Here is a 20,302-nt window from a genome sequence, read left to right on the forward strand (position 1 = left end):
TGCGTTTGCGTCAGTAGAGAGCACGCCATTGATGTTAATGCCAGGGCACTTGTTGACTCAGAGATCGAGACACGATCCGTTACAGCCATGCGGTTAAGATGCCTGTCATCTCGACTGCTAGCGACACGAGGCCGCTGGGATCCGGCACGGCATTCCGTATTACCCTCCTGAACCCACCAATTCCATATTCTGCGAGCAGCAATGTCGTGATATGATAAACCGCAATCACGATAGGCTACAATCCGACCTTTATCAAAGCCGGAAACGTGATGGTACGCATTTCTCCTCCTTACACAAGGCATCACAACAATGTTTCACCAGGCAACGATGGTCAACTGCTGTTTGTGTATGAGAAATCAGTTGGAAACTTTCCTCATGTCAGCATGTTGTAGGTGTCGCCACTGGCACCAACCTTGCGTGAATGGTCTAAAAAGCTAATCATTTGCATATCACAGCATCTTCTTCCTGTCAGTTAAATTCAGCATCTGTAGCACATCATCTTCGTGGTGTAGCAATTTGAATGACCAGTAGTGTAATTTCAGAGCAACGAGATGGCTATGCTCTAATGTCTTTGGAAGATCTACAGAGATGCCAGAGGCAAAGTGTTACAATCTGCACAAGTAGGATGATACAGACTGGCAGATAGATTGTGCAGATAGGCACAAGAAAAGAACTGTCAGAAATAAGCTTTTGGTCAGTACAGCCTTAGTCAAGGATAGACGACAGACAGACAGAGACACACACACACACACACACACACACACACACACACACACACACACACACACGACTGCAGTGTCTGGCAACTGAAGCCACACTGTGAGCAGCGGCATCAGCGCATGATGGGAGTGGTGACTGGGTAGGGGTAAGGAGGAGGCTGGGGCAGAGAGGGGGAGGGATAGAAGGGTATGGGCGGGGGAGAGTGAAGTGCTGCTGGGCAGTATGTAGGGATGATGTGGAGAGAGGGCAGGGTGGCTATGTGCAGTTGGGAGGTAAGACGGTGGCCAGGGGATAGGTGGGGAGCAAGGGGGGGGGGCAGGGGGGTTAGTGAAAAAGGAGATAAGTAAAAAGATTGAGTGAAATGGTGGAATGAGGGCTGTGTAGAGCTGGAATAGGAACAGGGAAAGGGGTGGATGGGTGAGGACAATGACTAACAAAGGTTGAGACCAGGAGAGTTACGGGAATGTAGGATATATTGCAGAGAAAGTTCCCATCTGTGCAGTTCAGAGAAGCTGGTGTTGGTGGGAAGGATCCATATGGCACAAGCTGTGAAGCAGTAATTGAAATGAAGGATGTTGAGTTGGGCAGCGTGCTCAGCAACAGCATGGTCCACTTGTTTCTTGGCCAGTTTGTTGGTGGCCAGTCATGCAGACAGACAGCTTGTTGGTTGTCATGCCCACAAAAGAATGCAGCACAGTGGTTGCAGCTTAGCTGGTAGATCACATGACTGGTTTCATAGGTAAAACTGCCTTTGATGGGATAGGTGATGTGTGTGACTGGACTGGAGTAGGTGGTGGTGGTGGTGGTGGTGGTGGGAGGATGTATAGGACAGGTCTTGCATCTAGGTGTATTACAGGGATATGAGCCATGAGGTACGGGGCGTGGGAGCAGGGTTTGTGCAGGGATGGACGAGTATATTGTGTAGGTTCATTGGATGGTGGAATAATACTGTGGGAGGTGTGGGAAGGGTAGTGGGCGGGACATTTCTCATTTCAGGGTATGATGAGAGAGAGTCGAAACCCTGGCGCAGTATGTAATTCAGTTGCTCCAGTCCTGGGTGATACTGAGTTACGAGGGGAATGCCCCTCTGTGGCCAGACACTGGGACTTTGCGAGATGGTGGGAGACTGGAAAGATTAGGTATGGGAGATTTGTTTTCGTAAGGTTGGGAGGATAATTACGGTCTGTGAAGGCTTCAATGAGATCCTCGGTAGATTTCGAGAGGGACCACTTGTCACTGCAGATGTGGTGACCATAGGTGGCTAGGCTGTATGGAAGGGAATTCTTGCTGTGGAACAGGTGGCAGCTGTCGATTTCGAGGCATTGCTGGTGGTCAGTAGGTTTTATTTGGGCAGAATTTTATATCCATGAGTAAAACCAAGTCTGAATTGCATTATTCATGATAAATAGGGAATTGTTAAGGCATTTTTATAACAAAAAGAGGAAACAGTAGAAGAGAGAATAGTAATGTATTTAGGCAAAGCGAGAGGAGCCATAGACCTAAAAGCTGGTTGGGTGGCTGATGCCAGGCAGATGAGCAACTGTGCTTGATAATGAGCTAAAAGCTGTAAGTTGTAAAGACACAAAGAGGGCTCTTTGTACTTTTGACAATGCAGTTTGTGATAAGGCTTGGAATTAAAGTTCATAAGCAAACAGCTTCTGGTTAGAGAGGGAGTGTGGGACGAGAGGGAGAAAGAGAGAGGGCCTTCTCATGGTGACAGCACTATGTCATCAGAAGCCAATACAGGACTTAGGATGTAGCGTGTGACCATATTAAGAGAAGCGTCTCTACCCCTCCATCCAGCCTCTGAAGAATGACTGAAGTATAAGGCAGAATGACAGCCAATAAGGAGGCAAGTAGCCCTCAACATTACGTCATGGTTACAGCCAGCAGGATCGAAGGGGAAAAGGATACAAAACTCGGCAGCTAGACGCTCTGAGAGAGGCAGTCTAGGGTGGAGAAAGCAGGCCGTAAGCAGTCAAGGGCAGTCAGGAGACGAGACGGAGATTTGACATGAGTTGCTGCAGGGAGAGCCAGGGCTTGTGGCAGAGTTAGCATCCAGAGCTGATGATCAGATAGGCAGCAGCTGTGGGGCTCTGAGTTAGTTTGTGGGTCGCATTCGAAGAGTAGATGGAACGGCAGTTGTCTTACGCTGTCTCTGTATCAGACTCGGCCGCTCATTGGAAACTTCTCAGCCAGAGCAGTCAGGAATTCATTCAGTATATTTTGAATAAACTTCACGTAGTTAAATGTATCTGTAAAATACTTCAATTTTCTCCCAGCCTTTTTCTACCTTCACACCAGACGCCACAGTCCAGGCTCCATAGCAGCAGCTGAAACAGCAGTAGCTGTAGCAGTAGCGGCAGCTGAGGTGAGGCGAGGCTAGCGACGGGGTCGACGCAGCATAGGACAGCAGCCGACACATTGCGAGAGCGCAGACACACGGGCAGCATGCAAGCACCAGACAACGCAACCACAAGAAGCAGTACCTATTAATTTTGTATACTGTATCTTTAGAGTAGTAACATTGTTAAAACTGGTGAGATGCCCCAAACTAATGAAGCTCCATTGTCCTCCAGTAGTGGTAAAATGTCAGTTAAGGAAGCCTTGTGTATTGTTTCAAAAGTGTTTGAAGGGAACAAAAGAGATCTCAGGGAGTTTATTGAGAAGCATTCAAATTAGTCAAGTCAGAGGGAAACGAAATGTTATTAAAATTTGTGAAAGCTAAGATAACCGATGAGGCCAGGTCAAGACTGCAAGTACACGGACATAAAGGTACATGGCAAGAAGTGAAGCAAGTTCTCGATGAAAATTACGGGAACAAACATACTACAGATTATTATGCATGCAGAATATTTCAGGCAAGGCAAGGACAAGGTGAGCCATCTGTTTGTGGGCAAGCAGAAGTGATGAAATGCAAAGAGATTTCAGGGAAACCATAAGTTAGGTCACAAGTTGGGAGAACGTAAAAGGTGCCATAGAATTGGTTGATTCATTAGGAAGAGCTTGTTTCATTCAGGGTTTAAGCAATGATAGGTGATGAAATAGACTTCGCAGCAACAGTAGAGTTAGCACTGCAACAGGAAAGTGTGATATTATCCATGAAAGAGCAGAGACTGGCCCCAAGGGTAACATTTAACCGTGGAAGGAAAACAGTGAAGAGTGCAAAAGAGATTAAGGATTTACAATGCTTCACATGTGGCTTGAGAGGTCATACTGCAAGCAAATGTAGAATGCACAAGCCAGAGAGTAGAATACGGGCAATGACCGGTAAAGAGTTCACTAACTTTTGTTACGGATGTGCCAAGCCCGGTCACACCAATGGAGAATGTCAGGTAAGACTACAGAAAGTTCATCCTATAGATGTCCTGGAATTTAAAGGAAATCATACAGAAACCAATGGAGGTTTATGGGAATGGAGATGACCACAATGCAACCTACTGGGTAATTGTGGCGTCCTGTATATGAGAGTGAAAGATGTAACCTACTTCCAAGTCTAAGGGGCAGGGCTATTATGCTAAAGATTGTCAGGAAGGGCCCTGGCAAGCCTGGAGAAAAGGCACGGTGCCAGTATCAAGCAAAACAGGCAAAGTGGTAAAGGGAAACTAAGGGGTGGCAAGGCCGCACAGTTGGGCAATGTCACAGTAGGTAAGCCCACAGTTAGGGTAATCGACTTTGCAACAGAGAATGATATTTTAGTGTTATATTGTATAAAATTTAAAATGGTATTGAAAGTTATTAATAGATACAGGAGCACAGTTGTGCTTACTCAAGAGAACAAGTATTCCAGTGTAGAGTGAAATTTGAATACATGAAGCAGAAAGGCTATGGTTAAAAGGCTTTACGAGCCAAGCTATGAGTACAATAAATATGGTACAAATACATTTAAGTGTGGAAAGTGCAGGAAAAGTTGGACAGAAATTTGATGTGTATGGGAGAGGTCTAGACATTGCCTACAAAGGATTAATAGAGCATAAGGTCAAGTTAGACTATGTGAGCAAGGTTGTAAGAATACAGGGGCGAGACATACTCTTAATAGTAGAGGAAGAACCGAGAGGTTATGAATTTGATCCGCATCAAGAATCCAACGGGGAAAAAAGTAATGTCGTTTAGAGTGGAAGGCAAGATATCAGGACAGAGTGAAAGGGAAATGGTTATCCCAAGACAAGAAATTGCACAAGGGGTGCATGTACCAGAATCACTACTGACAGTTAAAAAGGGTACATGCATGGTGAGCACATTGAATATGTCAGAAAACGGAGTTCAGATGCAGAATGTCAGATTACTGACAGAGGAACTGGAACCATTAGTAAACATACACAAGGTAAAAAGCAGCAAGGAAATCATGAGCAAAACTGAAAGTTGTGCGAGAACCTTAACGAAACAGCTGAGATTAGAGCATTTAAATGTTGAGGAAAGAAGTGCATTAGTGGAAGCGTCCACTGAGTATGGAGACGTGTCCCATCTATCAGGGGACAAATTGTCTGGCCCTGGTAGCTGAGTAGTAAGCACAACAGAATGTCAATCCTATGGGCCCGGGTTCGATTCCCGGCTGAGACAGAGATTTTCTCCGCTCAGAGACTGTGTGTTGTGTTGTCCTAATCATCATTTCATCCCCATCGACGCACAAGTCACTGAAGTGTCATCAAATCGAAAGACTTGCACCTGGCAAATTGTCTACCCGATGGGAGGTCCTAGTCACACGACATTTAGGGGACGAATTGTCGTATGCAACCGCAGTGCAGCACAAAATTTCAATAGTGCCAGAACACGCGGGGAAAATAGTGAATGCGAGGCCATATCAAATCCCTGAAGCTCAAAAAGAAGTTTTATAGGAGCAAATTGAACAAATGCTGAAAGATGACATAATTGTCGAGAGTAAGAGTGCACGGAATGCACCACTTCTTTTAATTACAAAAAAAAGATAGTCGCCAGCGGGACGCAAAAGTGGAGAATCGTAGTGGACTACAGACATTTGAATGATATTACTGTCGGAGATACAATCCCACTACCGAATATCTCTGACATTCTGGACCACTTTGGGCAAGCAAAGTACTTCTCAATGCTTGATCTTGCACGTGGATACCATCAAAATTGACGGATGAGAAGGACAGAGAAAAAACAGTGTTCAGCTCAAATTATCAGTATTACAAATACTGATGGGACTGAAAGGAGCCCCAGGATGTTTCCAGCGACTGATGAATACAGTATTGGCAGGTTTGCACAGTGTAAAATGTTTTGTCTACCTAGAGGACATAGTGTGCTATGGAAGAAACCTGGAGGAGCACAATAAGAAGCTGCGTGAAAATTTTGACAGGCTGCTAGGGCATGATTTGAAACTGCAACTGAATAAATCTGAGTTTCTGGGGAAGAAACTGTGGAACTCGTGAGTTAGTCGTGTGGGTCACTTCGAAGAGTAGACGGAATGGCAGTTGTCTTACACTGTCTCTGTATCAGCCTTGGCCACTCATTGGAAACATCTCAGCCAGAGCAGTTAGGAATTCATTCTGTATCATTTGAATAAACTTCAGTTAGAAAACGTATCTGGAGAGTACTTCAATTATCTCCCAGCCTTTTTATACCTTCACACCAGACACCATAACTTGTCAGCTAGGTTAACAAGCTAAACTGTGGTTATGGACCATGTGGCTCAGCCTCAAGTAAATTCACACTTGGGATGCGACAAGAGGTACTGATGCAGCCATCTTTGAGGTGGGGATCACCTTCTAGGAAGGTGTTTTGTTGGGTTGAGTAGCACCAGGTGAAACAAATGGGGGATAAAGCTATTGAGGTTCTGGAGGAATGTGGATAGGCTGTTCCCACCCTCAATCCAGATTTCAAAGATGCCATCAATGAATCTGAAGAAGGTGAGGGGTTTAGGATTCTAGGTGTTTAGGAAGGATTCTTCAAGATGGCCCATGAATAGGTTGACATAGGATGGTGCCATGCAGGTGCACATAGCTGTATCCCAGATTGGTTTGTAGGAAATGCCTTCAAAGGAGAAGTAATTGTGGGTGAGGATATAGTTGGTCATGGCGACTCGGAAGGAGATTATCGATTTGGAATCCGTCTGGTGTTGGGAAAGGCAGTGTTCAATAGCAGTAAGGCCATGGGCATTAGGGATCTTAGTGTAAAGAGAGGTGGCAACAATAGTGAAGGGGGAGGGTGCCATTCGGTAAAGGGACAGGAACTGTGGAGTTGGTGGAGGAAATCAGTGGCTTTTTGTAGGAGGGTAAGTCCCTGGTAATAGCTTGAACATGTTGGTCTACGAGAGCAGAGATTCTCTCAGTGGGGGCACAGTAACCGCCCACAATGGGGCCTCCTGGGTGGTTGGGTTTATGGACTTTAAGAAACATGTAGAAGGTAGGAGTGCTGGGAGTGGTAGGGGTGAGCAGTGAGATGGATTCCAGGGAGAGGTTCTGAGATGGGCCTAAGGATTTGAGGAGTGACTGGAGTCCTGCTGGATTTCTGGCATGGGGTCATTGTGGCAAGGTTTGTTGGTGGATATATCTGACATCTGGCAGAGTTCTTCTGCCATGTAATCCTTGCAGTTAAAAACAATATTGGTGGAGCCTTTGTCCACAGGTAGGATTATAAGGTCAGGGTTAGTTTTTAGATGGTGGACTACAATTCTTTCTGCAGATGTAATGTTAGTTTGCATGTTGAGGGATTTGGTGAATGATGAAGAGGAAAGGTTTGAGGTTAAGAAATTCTGGAAAGTTAACAAGTGGTGATTTGGGGGCAGTGGGGGTGGATCACGGTTGGATGGAGGAGTGAACTGAGTTAGGCAGGGTTCAATATTGGTCTTTGTTTGAGTCTGATTGGTAGGGTTGGTGACAAAAAAGTGTTTTCCCTACAGGGATTGGGAGAAAGAGAGATCTTTAACAAGTGCTGCATGACTGAATTTGGGAGTGGGGCAAAAGGTGACGTCTTTGTAAAGGACTGATATTTCAGTGAGTTCTGGAGGAAAGGTTCATGACTGTTTTTAGGACTGTTTAGGTTCTGGATTCTGTGTGGTGTTGGGCTTGAATTTTGGAGGTGGGGTAAATGCAGTAGGTTTGTGAGACAGGGTTTGTCAGCTATGAGGGGATCTGGGGGAGATTTGGAGGTTGTTATAGAGGTGGTGGACAGTGGTACTCCAAGGGGGGAGCAGGGTGGAGAGTTTTTTGAGATGGCGTTGTTCATGGCTCTCTAGTTCCTGGAGGGCAAGAGTTTCAATGTGTGTTATTGATTCCAGGAGTTTGGGATTGCATCAAAAGAGAATTTTGTGGATGGAGAGAAGATACTGCAAGGAGATTTGAGCTTGGTTGATATAGTTTTGCACGACTATGTTGGTGAGGGCTAAGAATTGAAGAAATCTGAACAGTTGGAGTTCATTGTGGAAAGAGATGTGGCAGCTGGAGATGATAATCTGATGGTAACGCCATTGTGGGGGGGGGGGGGGGGGATTCCATGAACTAAGCAACAACACAAGAACAGTATGTGGAACTGGGTTCTGAGTAGGGATAAGGAAACTTTTTTTTATTGATGCAGATGGCAGGGGCAAGGAACCATGGTGGTGGAAAAAATGCAAAAAATTATGTAAATAATATAAAACTACAAGCCAAGGCAGTTGGTACAGTGCGAGTTGTAAGTAGAGCATGCAGTGCGGTTTCTAAGGCAGCAAGGGAAACACAGGAATGAAGAGAAAGAAGGACAGATTGAGCATAGTAATGCATTAGAACATAGAAACAAAGGAAAACAGCACTTGGTTAAGATCAAAGAAAAGCCATCAGGCAACATTCAAACAATGGTTAATCAGGGATGGAATGTAACAATATTGTGAAAAGGGAAAGTTGCTACTAGCCATGTAGGGGAGATGCTGAGTCATAGGTTGGTCCAACAAAAAGACTGGTTCAAATAAGCTTTCGGCCAGTAAGACCTTCATCAAATACACACACACACACACACACACACACACACACACACACACACACAAAAACGCGCGTGAGCGCGTGCACGCAACACAACTCACACACTTATGACTGCAGCCTGAAGGCCCACTGCGAGCAGCAGCACCAGTTCATGCATGATGGGACTGGCGACTGAATGGGGGTATGGAGGAGGCTGGGGCAGGGAGGTGGAGGGATAGTAGGGTTGGGATGGGGGCAGTGAAGTGCTGCTGGGGAGCATGCAGGAATGAGGTGATGAGAGGGTAGAGTAGCTATGTGCAGTTGGAAGTTTAAATCGAGGGCAGCTACAACCACTGTGCTGCATTCTTTATGGCCATATCAACCAACAAACTGACTGTCTGCATGACTGGCCACCAACAAATGGCGGCCAAGAAACAAGTTTACCATAAACACAAGCTACTATGTCCTTATTTTGAAGTGCCAGTGGGAAAAATTTCCCACATTGATAACGTTCACTATCAGGAAATGGTGATGTGAACTTACACATGAACAAGTTGTGTGACTGAGACATAAAACAATGAAAAGAGCAGGTGCATTGAATCTTCTGACAACTTTAAATTTTGGTGATATAAATGAACGCAAACATTATAGGTGCCCTGCAACAATACACCAGTTTGATCTCAACTCACAAAATTTCGACCTTCCAATTTTAATGTCAGGATTTTCTTTTTTGAATTCAGTGAATGTTAGAACCAATTTCTATCACAGAAACACAATCTTTTTTGCCAGGCATCAAATGGCTGTTATTGTCATCTGTGTTAAACCTAATAATCTTTTCAACCATGTTTACATCTATGAAATTAGATGCAGTTTTCTTTTGTAATGCAGGAAAATTCCCTGCTCTTTTACTAACATCCTTTTTAATTTAATCAAATGTTCTGATACATTAAATTAGTCACAAACTTTTGCTTGACTCCAAGAATTTGGTAATAAACTGATAATTTTAACTTTAGCCTCTTTGTTTGAAACGTGACATATTTTTTTAGCTTTTCTATCAATCATCATTTTCAGTCAGATAATTTTTAGTACTTTCATCTGTTTAGTGTAACTTTTTTTTTTTTTTTGAGATGAAACTTCCAAATTCTTTTTGACAGTAGTTGTCACTTTTTCAATTTTTGCATTCAATGCAAATGGTCTTTTTCCTTCAATTAATTTTCTAATCTTACTAACAGGAGATACACCAATGATTTCAAAGCTAAATCTACTTTTTTAAATAGGTTCTGATGAGTCACATAATTCTTTATCCGAACTATCACTATCCCTTTCTTTGTTGATAACAAATGTCTTAGAATAACACATTGGACACAATGACTTTCCTGGCATTATACTGATAAAAGAGCTTTTATTTTTAGAATAATGACTAAACATTATTTCTCTCAGACCTTTTGTTATAGGCTTCTTATGTTTATTACAAGGGTCCAAGCAAGACTGGCCAAAAACACGATAAAATTTCTTTGAGTATTTATTTAATTTCATAGCACTGCAAGACTCCATGTTAAACTGCACACTCCAAGAGTTCATTCTTTACTGAATGTGAATGAACATGTTTGTAGAAGGTGGAAGACAACATGCTGACTTGTACAGGCTCACCTGTGAACCTGTAGAAACTTGCAGATGCTATCTGCTAGCTTGCTGAAACTTTCTGCAGAGAATCATTTCAACAAATAACCATTCATTATGTTAATTTTATGTGTTTTTTGGGTGTTTAAATTATATAACTGATTACTTTATTCCATTAGTCCAAATATTGTAGATATTAAGAAACTGATTTCTGACTCATATTTGTAATTTTTTTTTTTTAACTTCTCACTGAATCTCAAAGTTGAAATTTATACTTAGGTTTAATATCATAAAGATCTATTAAGTGTGTAATTTTCAGATTTTTATCTGGTCCTCTAGCAAAGATATTGTATGCCAAAGAATAAAAAACTTCAAAAATCCATTTTTAAAATAGTGTATTTGTTTTAACTGTACGCTTCTTATCATTGATACTCTATTAAAAGTAACTATACTTTGTAGTGTAGCAGTATAAAAAATACTATGGCTGAAAAACTACTACTCCTTTGGAAAAATACTGTTCAAATACTGAGGGCTTTTTTTTTTTTTTTTTTTTTTTTAATTTGTGACCACTAACTTTGAGCCATTAAAAGTATATTAAGGAATACAGGCAGCTAAGTGTTCATGGTTTTAATTTATAGTCGAGTGTGTGATGAACTAAATTATTCTTATATGAAAGGTCTGGGGCAACCCATTACTGAATAATTTAAAAAACCGCAGATGCTTATGAATGCCAAAAACCTCTTGCGGCATGAAACAAAAATGGCCCGTTTCTAAACGATAAATAATAAAAAAAAAAGTTTTTAAATGTTTTGAGGTCCCCAAACATTAGGGAATTAACTCAAAAAACATCAAATTTTTCTAGGATGGTTGAGCAACCAACTATTTTTTTCATGGACCACTTTGTATGGAATGATTCTTCTACAAGAACTTTCCTACTACACATACATTTCATGGAAGAGAATGATGAAGCTGGCGTGTATTATAATTATTTGTTGAATTAGTGTGCTCAACAGTCTGATTAACAGCATACTTGCAAAAGAGATTAAAATGTTTAAAACTTAAAAAATGCATAAGATACAAGCTCAGTCAGAATCTTACCCGGACACTCCTGTTTTTCCACAAAGTCTCTCAAAGATGCAAACTTGGTATTTGTCCAACATTTAAAGTAAACAGATTAACAACAAAAGCAATACAAGATAAGTGTCTTCAGCAAATTGAATTTCAAGTATGTTGTTGTTGTGGTCTTCAGTCCAGAAACTTGTTTGATGCAGCTTATAACGATACAGCCTTCCCCAAAATTCATATGAAATGTCTGATACCACCTTTTTTATATGCATCCAGATAGTTATCGGACAATTCAGTGCTTCCTAAGGCCTTGTATGTGTGTCTTTATTTATATCATTCTGTCCTATTTGATAAAAAAATTGATATTCATTGCAAAGGTGTGTGGAATGTTCTGGAAGGACGTGTGTTGTCGTAATTATTGGTGGATTGTTGTCATTGATAAATTATGTACATATACTAAATTAAGTAACTAATCAAGAAAGTGAAGTAATAAGTCCTTAGCAATAAATAACTAGAGACTGTAGAGATGTTAGCACGAAAAATCAATGGTTCTAATTAACAAAATGGTAATCTAAAAATCCAGTAACGGAAGGTATCACTATCTTGAGAAACAGCTTAAAAGTTATTACCAAGTGATGTATTTTCATTTGTTATTTATTTTTATGTCTTCCTCTGTAATTAATATTCTCTGTAATTACATTTCTAATTAACTCTCCAATTGTTTACGTCTCACAGTTTTCCTATTTCCAGAATTTGAGGCCTTATTTGTGCATTTTATGTATGTAATCGGATAAATCATGAGCTCTGTACTACCACTGAATATTAGTAACCAAATCCAAACTGTAATTAATTACGTAACTAAAATAATCTGAGAGACATTATTGTAATTAAAGTTCAGAATGATTTTCTTATGGAAAATTAAAGATATTACTATAAAAGACTGTCATTGAATATCGTATTTTATACCTTATTCGGCTATAACATCAGTTTCTTTATGTTCTGTAAATTTTAATTGTAACATCAAAATTGGACAAAATTAATAATGCTTTATTTTGGAAGTTATTGTTAAAATTCTATATAAAGCGATGCTGTGAGCAAGTCAGTTTTGAAGTTACGTTTGGAAGTCAAAGAGATCAGTGTAGTCTCTCCATGTTTTTTTTACATGACGAGTGTGCAGTTCGGATGCCAATTAATGTGAATAAATTTTGTGAAGCATGAAAATTTCGCATTCATTCATCAATGGACCAGGCAGAAGAAACTTAAGTTAAGTAACATTCAACATGAATCGTTACAAGCTCTCCATGCTACTCTATCCTGTGCAAGCTTCTTCATCTCCCAGTACCTACTGCAACCTACATCCTTCTGAATCTGCTTGGTGTATTCATCTCTTGGTCTCCCTCTAAGATTTTTACACTGCACGCTGCCCTCCAATACTAAAGTGGAGATCCCCTGATGCCTCAGAACATGTCCTACCAACCGATCCCTTCTTCTAGTCATGTTGTGCCACAAATTTCTCTTCTCCCTAAGTCTATCAGTAACTCCTCATTAGATATGTGATCTACCCATCTAATCTTCAGCATTCTTCTGTAGCACCACATTTTGAAAGCTTCTATTCTCTTCTTGTCTAAACTTTTAATCGTCAATGTTTCACTTCAATACATGGCTACACTCCACACAAATACTTTCAGAAACGATTTCCAGATGCTTAAATCTGTACTCGATGTTAACAAATTTCTTTTCTTCAGAAACGATTCCCTTGCCATTGCCAGTCTACATTTTATATCTTCTCTACTTCGACCAAATAGCAAAACTCCTTTACTACTTTAAGTGTCTCATTTCCTAATCTAATTCCCTCAGCATCACCTGATTTAATTAGACTACATTCCATTACCCTTGTTTTGCTTTTGTTGATGTTCATCTTATATCCTCCTTTCAAGACACTGTCTATTTCGTTCAACTGCTCTTCCAGGTCCTTTGTTGTCTCTGACAGAATTAAAATGTCATAGGCAAACATCAAAGTTTTTATTTCTTCTCAATGGATTTTAATTCCTACTCCAAATTTTTCTTTTATTTCCTTTACTGCTTGCTCAATATACAGATTGAATAACATCGGGGATAGGCTACAACCCTGTCTCACTCCCTTCTCAACCACTGCTTCCCTTTCGTGCCCCTGGACTCTTATAACTGCCATCTGGTTTCTATATAAATTGTAGAAAGCCTTTTGCTCCCTGTATTTTACCCCTGCCATCTTCAGAATTTGAAAGAGAGTATTCCAGTCAACATTGTCAAAAGCTTTCTGTAAGTCTACAAACGCTAAAAGCGTAGGTTTGCCTTTCCTTAATCTACCTTCTAAGATAAGTCGTGAAGTTGGTATTGCCTCACATGTTCCAACATTTCTGTGGAATCCATACTGATCTTCGCCAAGGTCAGCTTCTACCAGTTTTTCCATTCGCCTGTAAAGAATTCCTGTTAGTATTTTGCAGCCGTGACTTACTAAACTGATGGTTCGCTAATTTTCACATGTCAACACCTGCTTTCTTTGGGATTGAAATTATTATATTCTTCTTGGAGTTTGAGGGTATTTCGCCTGCCTCATACATTGTTTCAATCATATGTACAAAAAGAAAAACTAACATCAATTGCATTTGGCTGTCTTTAGCTGCTTCCTCATAGTAGTCTAATGAGGTTCCTTTCCTCAATGTATTACTGGATAACACATATTTAAATTTTATTCTGCAGAAACACTTTTTATTCAGTTGTATTTTTTTTTCTATTACATTATTTTAACTTTTTCATTGATTTCAACTCGACAGAGTCTCAGGTCATGGTAAGAGTCACAACAAAATTCACAAAAAACTGATAAGAAAATCTGAAAACCTGAAAGAAAGTCTTTAAGAATTAAAAAAAGAAACATAAAATATAATGCTTAAATAAGTGTTATCAAAGTTCATTTTCTTCGCCTAGTGTTCACTAAGTGTGGCAGTTTCTTTTGAATGAGCCTGCATTATTAATGAGAAACCCCATGAGGTGTTCTAAACTATCGAGTAGTTAAAAGATGCCTAATTTAGAGCATTTATCAGTAAGGTAAAAGCTTAGCAACAAGTCTTATTAAAACATAATAAAGTTAATTTTGAATCTGGATACTCTTTTACAATTGTCAAGATACAAATATTCTGGTCTGAGCTGCTGGAGCCGACTACCATGTGTGCATGAGTTGTGTTTGCTTGTGTGAATGAATGGTGTATGCATCTCTGTCTTTATCTGACAAAGGCTGTGGCTGAAAGCTTATGTATAAGTGTCTCTTAATTGTGTTTGTCTGCAATTTAACATGTCATCTTTATGGTATGTGGCAATATATCCATTCCTACATTGTTGATACTCTAACGTGGAGTTTCCACTGTTTGATTCAAGCTTAAACCTATACTACTTATGACAAGACTGTAACATACATCTTTTTAAATGTCTAATGTTTAGGATGAGTCAATTTGTATTAATGCTTGCAAGAGGGAAGCATACTTGAGCTTAATACCTTATGCTTAATAATCATGACTGATTTCTGTGAGCTATTTATTGGAACTCACCTTGATCATTTCCAAGTGGTTCTTCTAAAAGTGCCAGTACAGTTGAGTTTTCAATAACAAAATAACGGAAATGCTCAATAGCAGCCTCCTGTGACAGCTCTCCACCTGGCCAAGAGTTACAATGTTTCACAAGTGAAACCTCATCCAAAAGAGAAGAGAGAGATTCAGGTCCGCATGGCGATGGGAAGTACCCCACCTGAAACATCCCATTAGACCTAGTTTCAATATTTATTTGCATATTTTTTCAGTAATAACAGAACTAATAATGTAAGCAAATAAACAAAAATGTGAAAGGATAATCATTGTAGTAAACTTGAGAAACACAGTATAATCTGATAACTGACTTGCTTAAATTTCTGTCATGGGGATGCATGACTGTAATTAATATTACTGCACATAAATTTCTAAATATGATATTTATTTCAGTTCATCTACATACATGCTCCATGTAGTGAAATTTGAACCTCTAGAATTAGACAGAATTTGAGAATACTATAAGGTAGATATGTGGTTGATCAGCTAAAACAGGATTTTTCATTTGGGAGGAATAGCATTATTCTCAATTATCTACATCTCTCCCACAAAAGCAGTGCCATATTTGATTTAACATCTGAAATAATCTGAATCTGTTAGTTAGGTGCTGAAAAAAACGCAAATCAAGATTGAAAAGAAGTTCATCTAAAGACTGATGAGTATAGAATAGAACAGATGAGTGTCTGAGTGTGTAAGCTGGAGATCAATTATGCCACCTCCCCCCCCTCCTCCCGCCCCAATGATTTATTAGTTTTATGATTGAATTATATAGAGGGTACAGTTGTATTATTTACTACAGACAAACTCCAAACACTTAGCTCTGGCAGGATCATGTGAAAGAATCATGGCTCAAGCTCAGATAACAGTTGACTGATATAATCAAACCTAACACACAACATGAAATCTACAATACTAGTGGGTATTGATCACTTCATCTGTAAATAAAATAGAAACTTTGTAAAAAATCAATCTTTATAGCAAGTGAAAAACCATTTCACTTAGCACAAATTTAACATTTGTGTATTTAAATTAACATAAACATAAATATGCCAATTTTTATAAATAATTTGCATATATGTTTACAAAAACTTTTGAAATAATGTTTACACAAACTTTTGTAATATTTACATGTCAATTTATGTCAGACTGTCTGACCATTCTGCTGAGCATCAGTATAAATGATTGAAAGCTTTGCACTACATGTACATTATCTCTATTCTTATTGCTTGCAATTGGTGGGAAGTGTTGTAAGAGGCAGTCACATTCTAGTTGTTTTAGAAAGCAGTCATGAAAGAGAGTCTTGTGGAACTTTTTGTGAGAAGTCAGACATGCTTTCTGCAAATGTAACAGCCTCTTAGAACTTCACTGTCTGATGCAAGCAGATGAAATAATATTAATGTGGAAGCTGTATTATCACTGTGACCAGTCATCTGAGTTATTAAGAATATGGAAGATTAAATGAGTTAACTGGTTTTATTTGGTAGTTAGTGAACAACACTGAAATTTACAATCTGGAAATAGTATAATTTCTTCATACAAGCGAGACCTGCAAACACTGTCACATCCCTCACAAGAGACAATGAAGGCAACAGCAAAGGAATCACCAAGTATAATTATTTTAATAGTTTAACACCGTGTGCACATCTTTTCAGTTTTGTCTATAAATGATGAACATATGTGTAGTGGATGAGACATTGTACACACTTTATTGAAAGAGGTGTGTTACACTTTGCACTGAATAGTTATGTACACAGCAGAACAATTCAAGATGGACAGGGCTCTCTATGGCATACAGTCTCAGTAAGGAATTCTAAAGATACAGGAAATACAGCTCAACAGGTGTAGAAGACATCAGACAGCTATAGACAGAGAGTAATATGTGAATATGTATACAAGGGCAAGTCGATAAGTATCTGCAAATTTGCTCTAATTGTCTTTGGGCTGGCCCTACGGTTTTTTAAGTTCACCAGCTGCTAGATGGAACTTGTGTCTTAGCCCGTGGCAAATTGTAGTGTTATCACATAAGTCTGATTTACATTGTTGCAACGTGAAGATGCTCGTACCCCTCTTTGTTTGCCCACAGAGGAAAAGCCTTCTGTAATCCAATTTCTGTGGTCTGAAGATGTAGCAGGACCAACAATTCATAGAGAACTATCAGCACAATATGGGGCAATGTTTTGTTCCGACTAAATGTTTACCACTGGATTTAATAGTTCAAAAGTTGCAAAACAAGAGTAAAGTATGAAGAAAGAGTGGAGTCATAGCTACAGGAACAATTGATGCCTATATCAAAACAGTTCATGCCTTGGTTCTGAATAACAAGTGAGTGATTTGATAATGTGGCAGTCAATATGCAAATTCGGTCATGGTTCTGCATATGAAATCATACAGAACAGGCTCAATTTTCACAAAGTTTGTATGACATGGATTTGAAAATGACTTGATGAAGAGCATATGCGTAACTGTATGAAAACTTGTCAGCACCTACTCAGCCATTACACTAGTGATGGTGAAATGTTTTTCAAATGAATCATTATTGAAGATGAAACTCAGATTCATCACTTTGAAGCAGAGAGCAAATGCCAGAGCATGGAAAGGAAGCACCCCGAATCTCCATTCAAAAAGAAATTAAAGAGTCTAACTTTTGCAGGAAAAGTGATGCTCATAGTTTTTTGGGACTCACGAGGGTCAATCCTGGAACATTACCTGGAAAAGGGATCAACAGCAAACAGTGAACATAACAGTGGCATGCTGCTAAACAAGTTGCAGCCTGCAATTTGCAATAAACACAGATATTGATTGTCGATAGGTGTTCTTTCATTGTATGGCAATGTGTGTCCATATAGCATCGCCCACACTATTCCAACTCTTCAGAGACAGTGTTTTGAGGTGTTGTATTATCCTGCAAACAGCCCAATATTGCTCTGTCATGTTTCCATCTGTCTGCTCCATTTAAAGTTGGTAAAAGAGACCCCGTCGATTCAGTTCCAGTCAACTGGTAAAGGAAGCGGTGCATATGTGGTCCACTGTGCAAACACAAACCTTTTTTCAGAGGATATTGGAAAGCTTGTGCAATGGTGGATCAAATGCATTAAAAAGCAGGTTGACTAACTTGAAAAATATACAAAGCTATAAAAACTGTGTATCCTTGTAGTAAAAAATTATAAAAATTTATTGCCGATACTTATTGACTTACTCTCAAATAAAAAAGACCGTTCCTTTGTTTGTACTTTTGGTGAGTTATCATGAACATGCTAACAAATGTTTCTGAAATATAGCAGAGTTGGCAAATGAAGATCCCTGAATGCGCTGTTGCCGGTTTTCAACTGAAATGCAAACAGCTGTGAAAGCAATAGTCATCTAAGTAGCTGCAACAACACTGAAATGTTATCCTATAGATGTATACAAAATCCATTTTACAATAGGTGACAGGAGTTGTTTCAGCAAATTTGCATATTTCATACAATTAGTGGCAATTCATATGTTTCAGGTGTATGTGTACACACACATGGCATAACTGAATTGTGTCAAATAGAGAAGTACACATTCCCGTTCATACGTGATATAACGGGTCGTAGAAGGTAGGAAGATTAGGGACTAACATGTCATCAACATCAAGTTTCTTAGAGATGGAATGTTTCAAGGATGGTGAAGGACATAGGCCATACCCCTCTAAAGGAAGCATCCCGGCTTTTGCATGGACCGGTTTCGGGAAATCATATAAAACCTGAATCTGTGCAGCTAGATACGGATTTAAACTGTCACCCTCTGGAATGCGACTTCTGTTTGCTAATCACTGTGCCACCTTGTTCAGTGTACGAGGTGTGATTGGAAAGTTTTAAGAAGGGGCTTCTAATTGTACAGTGGTGGTACTTACAGGCTACTGTGATGCATCTCCCTCAAAACAATACCCCCTCTGACTGAACTCACTGACTCCAACAGTGTTTCCACTTTTGGAAACATTCCTGGAAATTTTTTTTCCTGAAGCGTGTAAAGGATGCTCTCCACATACGCCTGGATGTCTTCAATTGAGTCAAATTGCTTGCCTTTCAGTGAAAATTTCAGTTTAGGAAACATGTAGAAGTTCACAGGGGCCACATCAGGGGAATATGGCGGTTGTGGATGCACAGGAATTTTGAATTTGGTCAAAAATTCAATGATGGAGAAGGCACGATGGGGCAGAGCATTGCCGCGGTGTAGCACCCACCTCCTGCCTTTCCACAATGCAGGCCATTTCTTTTGCACCATTTTGCACAAACGCTCAAGGACACATTTGTAGTATTCCTGGTTAATTGTCTGTCTTCCAGGGGTAAATTCATCACGCACAATACCAGCAGAATCGAAAAAAATCACCAACATTGTCTTCACCTTCGACCAACTTTGCCAGGCTTTTTTCTGTCGTGGTGAACCTAGTGTCTTTCACTGAGAAGACTGCACTTTGGTTTCAGGATCATATCTATATACCCACAATTCGTCACCTGTAATTACACTATTTAACAAATCTGGGTCATTTTTAGTCCGATTAATCAGTTCTTGGCACACTTCAAGTCGGTATTGTCTCTGGTCACTTGACAACACTTTTGGAATGAATTTTGCAGACACTCAACACATGTTTAGATCTTCAGTTAAAATAGACTGAACTGCAAACAAAATTAAATTAAGTTCATCAGCCATCTCCCTAATTGTAAGTCTATAATCAGAGTGCACTAAGTCATGAACTTTCACAACATTTTCATTCATTTTTGAGGTGGAAGGACGGCCAGAACATGGTTCATCTTCAAATGATACGCGACCATTTTTAAATCCGTTGAACCAAACAAAAACACTTGACTGGCTCCTGCAGTTATCACCAAAAGCTGTTTTTAATAGTTTGTAAGTCTCAGAAGCTGATTTCGCAGTTTTAAAACAGAATTTCACACAAACTCGTTGTTCCGTTTTTACGTCCATTTTCACGCAGACAAAATCCGGCAACAAGCCCTAACAGACCCACACTCAACCAGCTGCCACAATAAACTGGATAAATGATATGCAGTTTCCTGTCAGAGAGTGTTCAAGGACAAGGCAATGACTCACTCCCCACCCTCTGTGTACCTGCCTGCCAAACCAGTAAGCAGTACCAGATCCATTCTTAAAACTTTACAGTCACACCTCGTGGAAGGTGGTGTTAGTTGTGGAATTTCAAATGCTCTTTGACACTAAATAATCACATGCATTTTCTTTTCTCCTTCCAATTTAATTTGTAACAGTTGTCACAAACTAACACTTTTGTTGTCAAATCAATTATTCTATGTAAAAGATTGAAACTGATCAATATACACCTCAAGCACAATTGAAAAAGGCATCATGAGTTTCAGAAATAGAGGAGCAATGGGAAGCAAGAGTGGAAATTGT

The 20,302-nt window shown here is 39.8% G+C and overlaps 1 protein-coding gene across 9 annotated transcripts in view; it reads right to left on the minus strand.

Moving 5' to 3' along the window:
• The window catches only part of LOC124619295 (ral GTPase-activating protein subunit beta), a 370,359-nt gene that overhangs the window by 66,970 nt on the left and 283,087 nt on the right, over positions 1–20,302 (minus strand). For all 9 annotated transcript variants that reach the window (XM_047145577.1, XM_047145575.1, XM_047145576.1 and 6 more), the window contains one exon: positions 14,879–15,074. In XM_047145577.1, coding sequence (XP_047001533.1) covers positions 14,879–15,074 — 196 coding nt within the window. The remainder of the gene's footprint in view (positions 1–14,878; positions 15,075–20,302) is intronic.

Source organism: Schistocerca americana, chromosome 6 (genome assembly GCF_021461395.2).
Source record: "Schistocerca americana isolate TAMUIC-IGC-003095 chromosome 6, iqSchAmer2.1, whole genome shotgun sequence".
In the NCBI taxonomy this organism is placed as follows: Eukaryota; Metazoa; Arthropoda; class Insecta; order Orthoptera; family Acrididae; genus Schistocerca; species Schistocerca americana.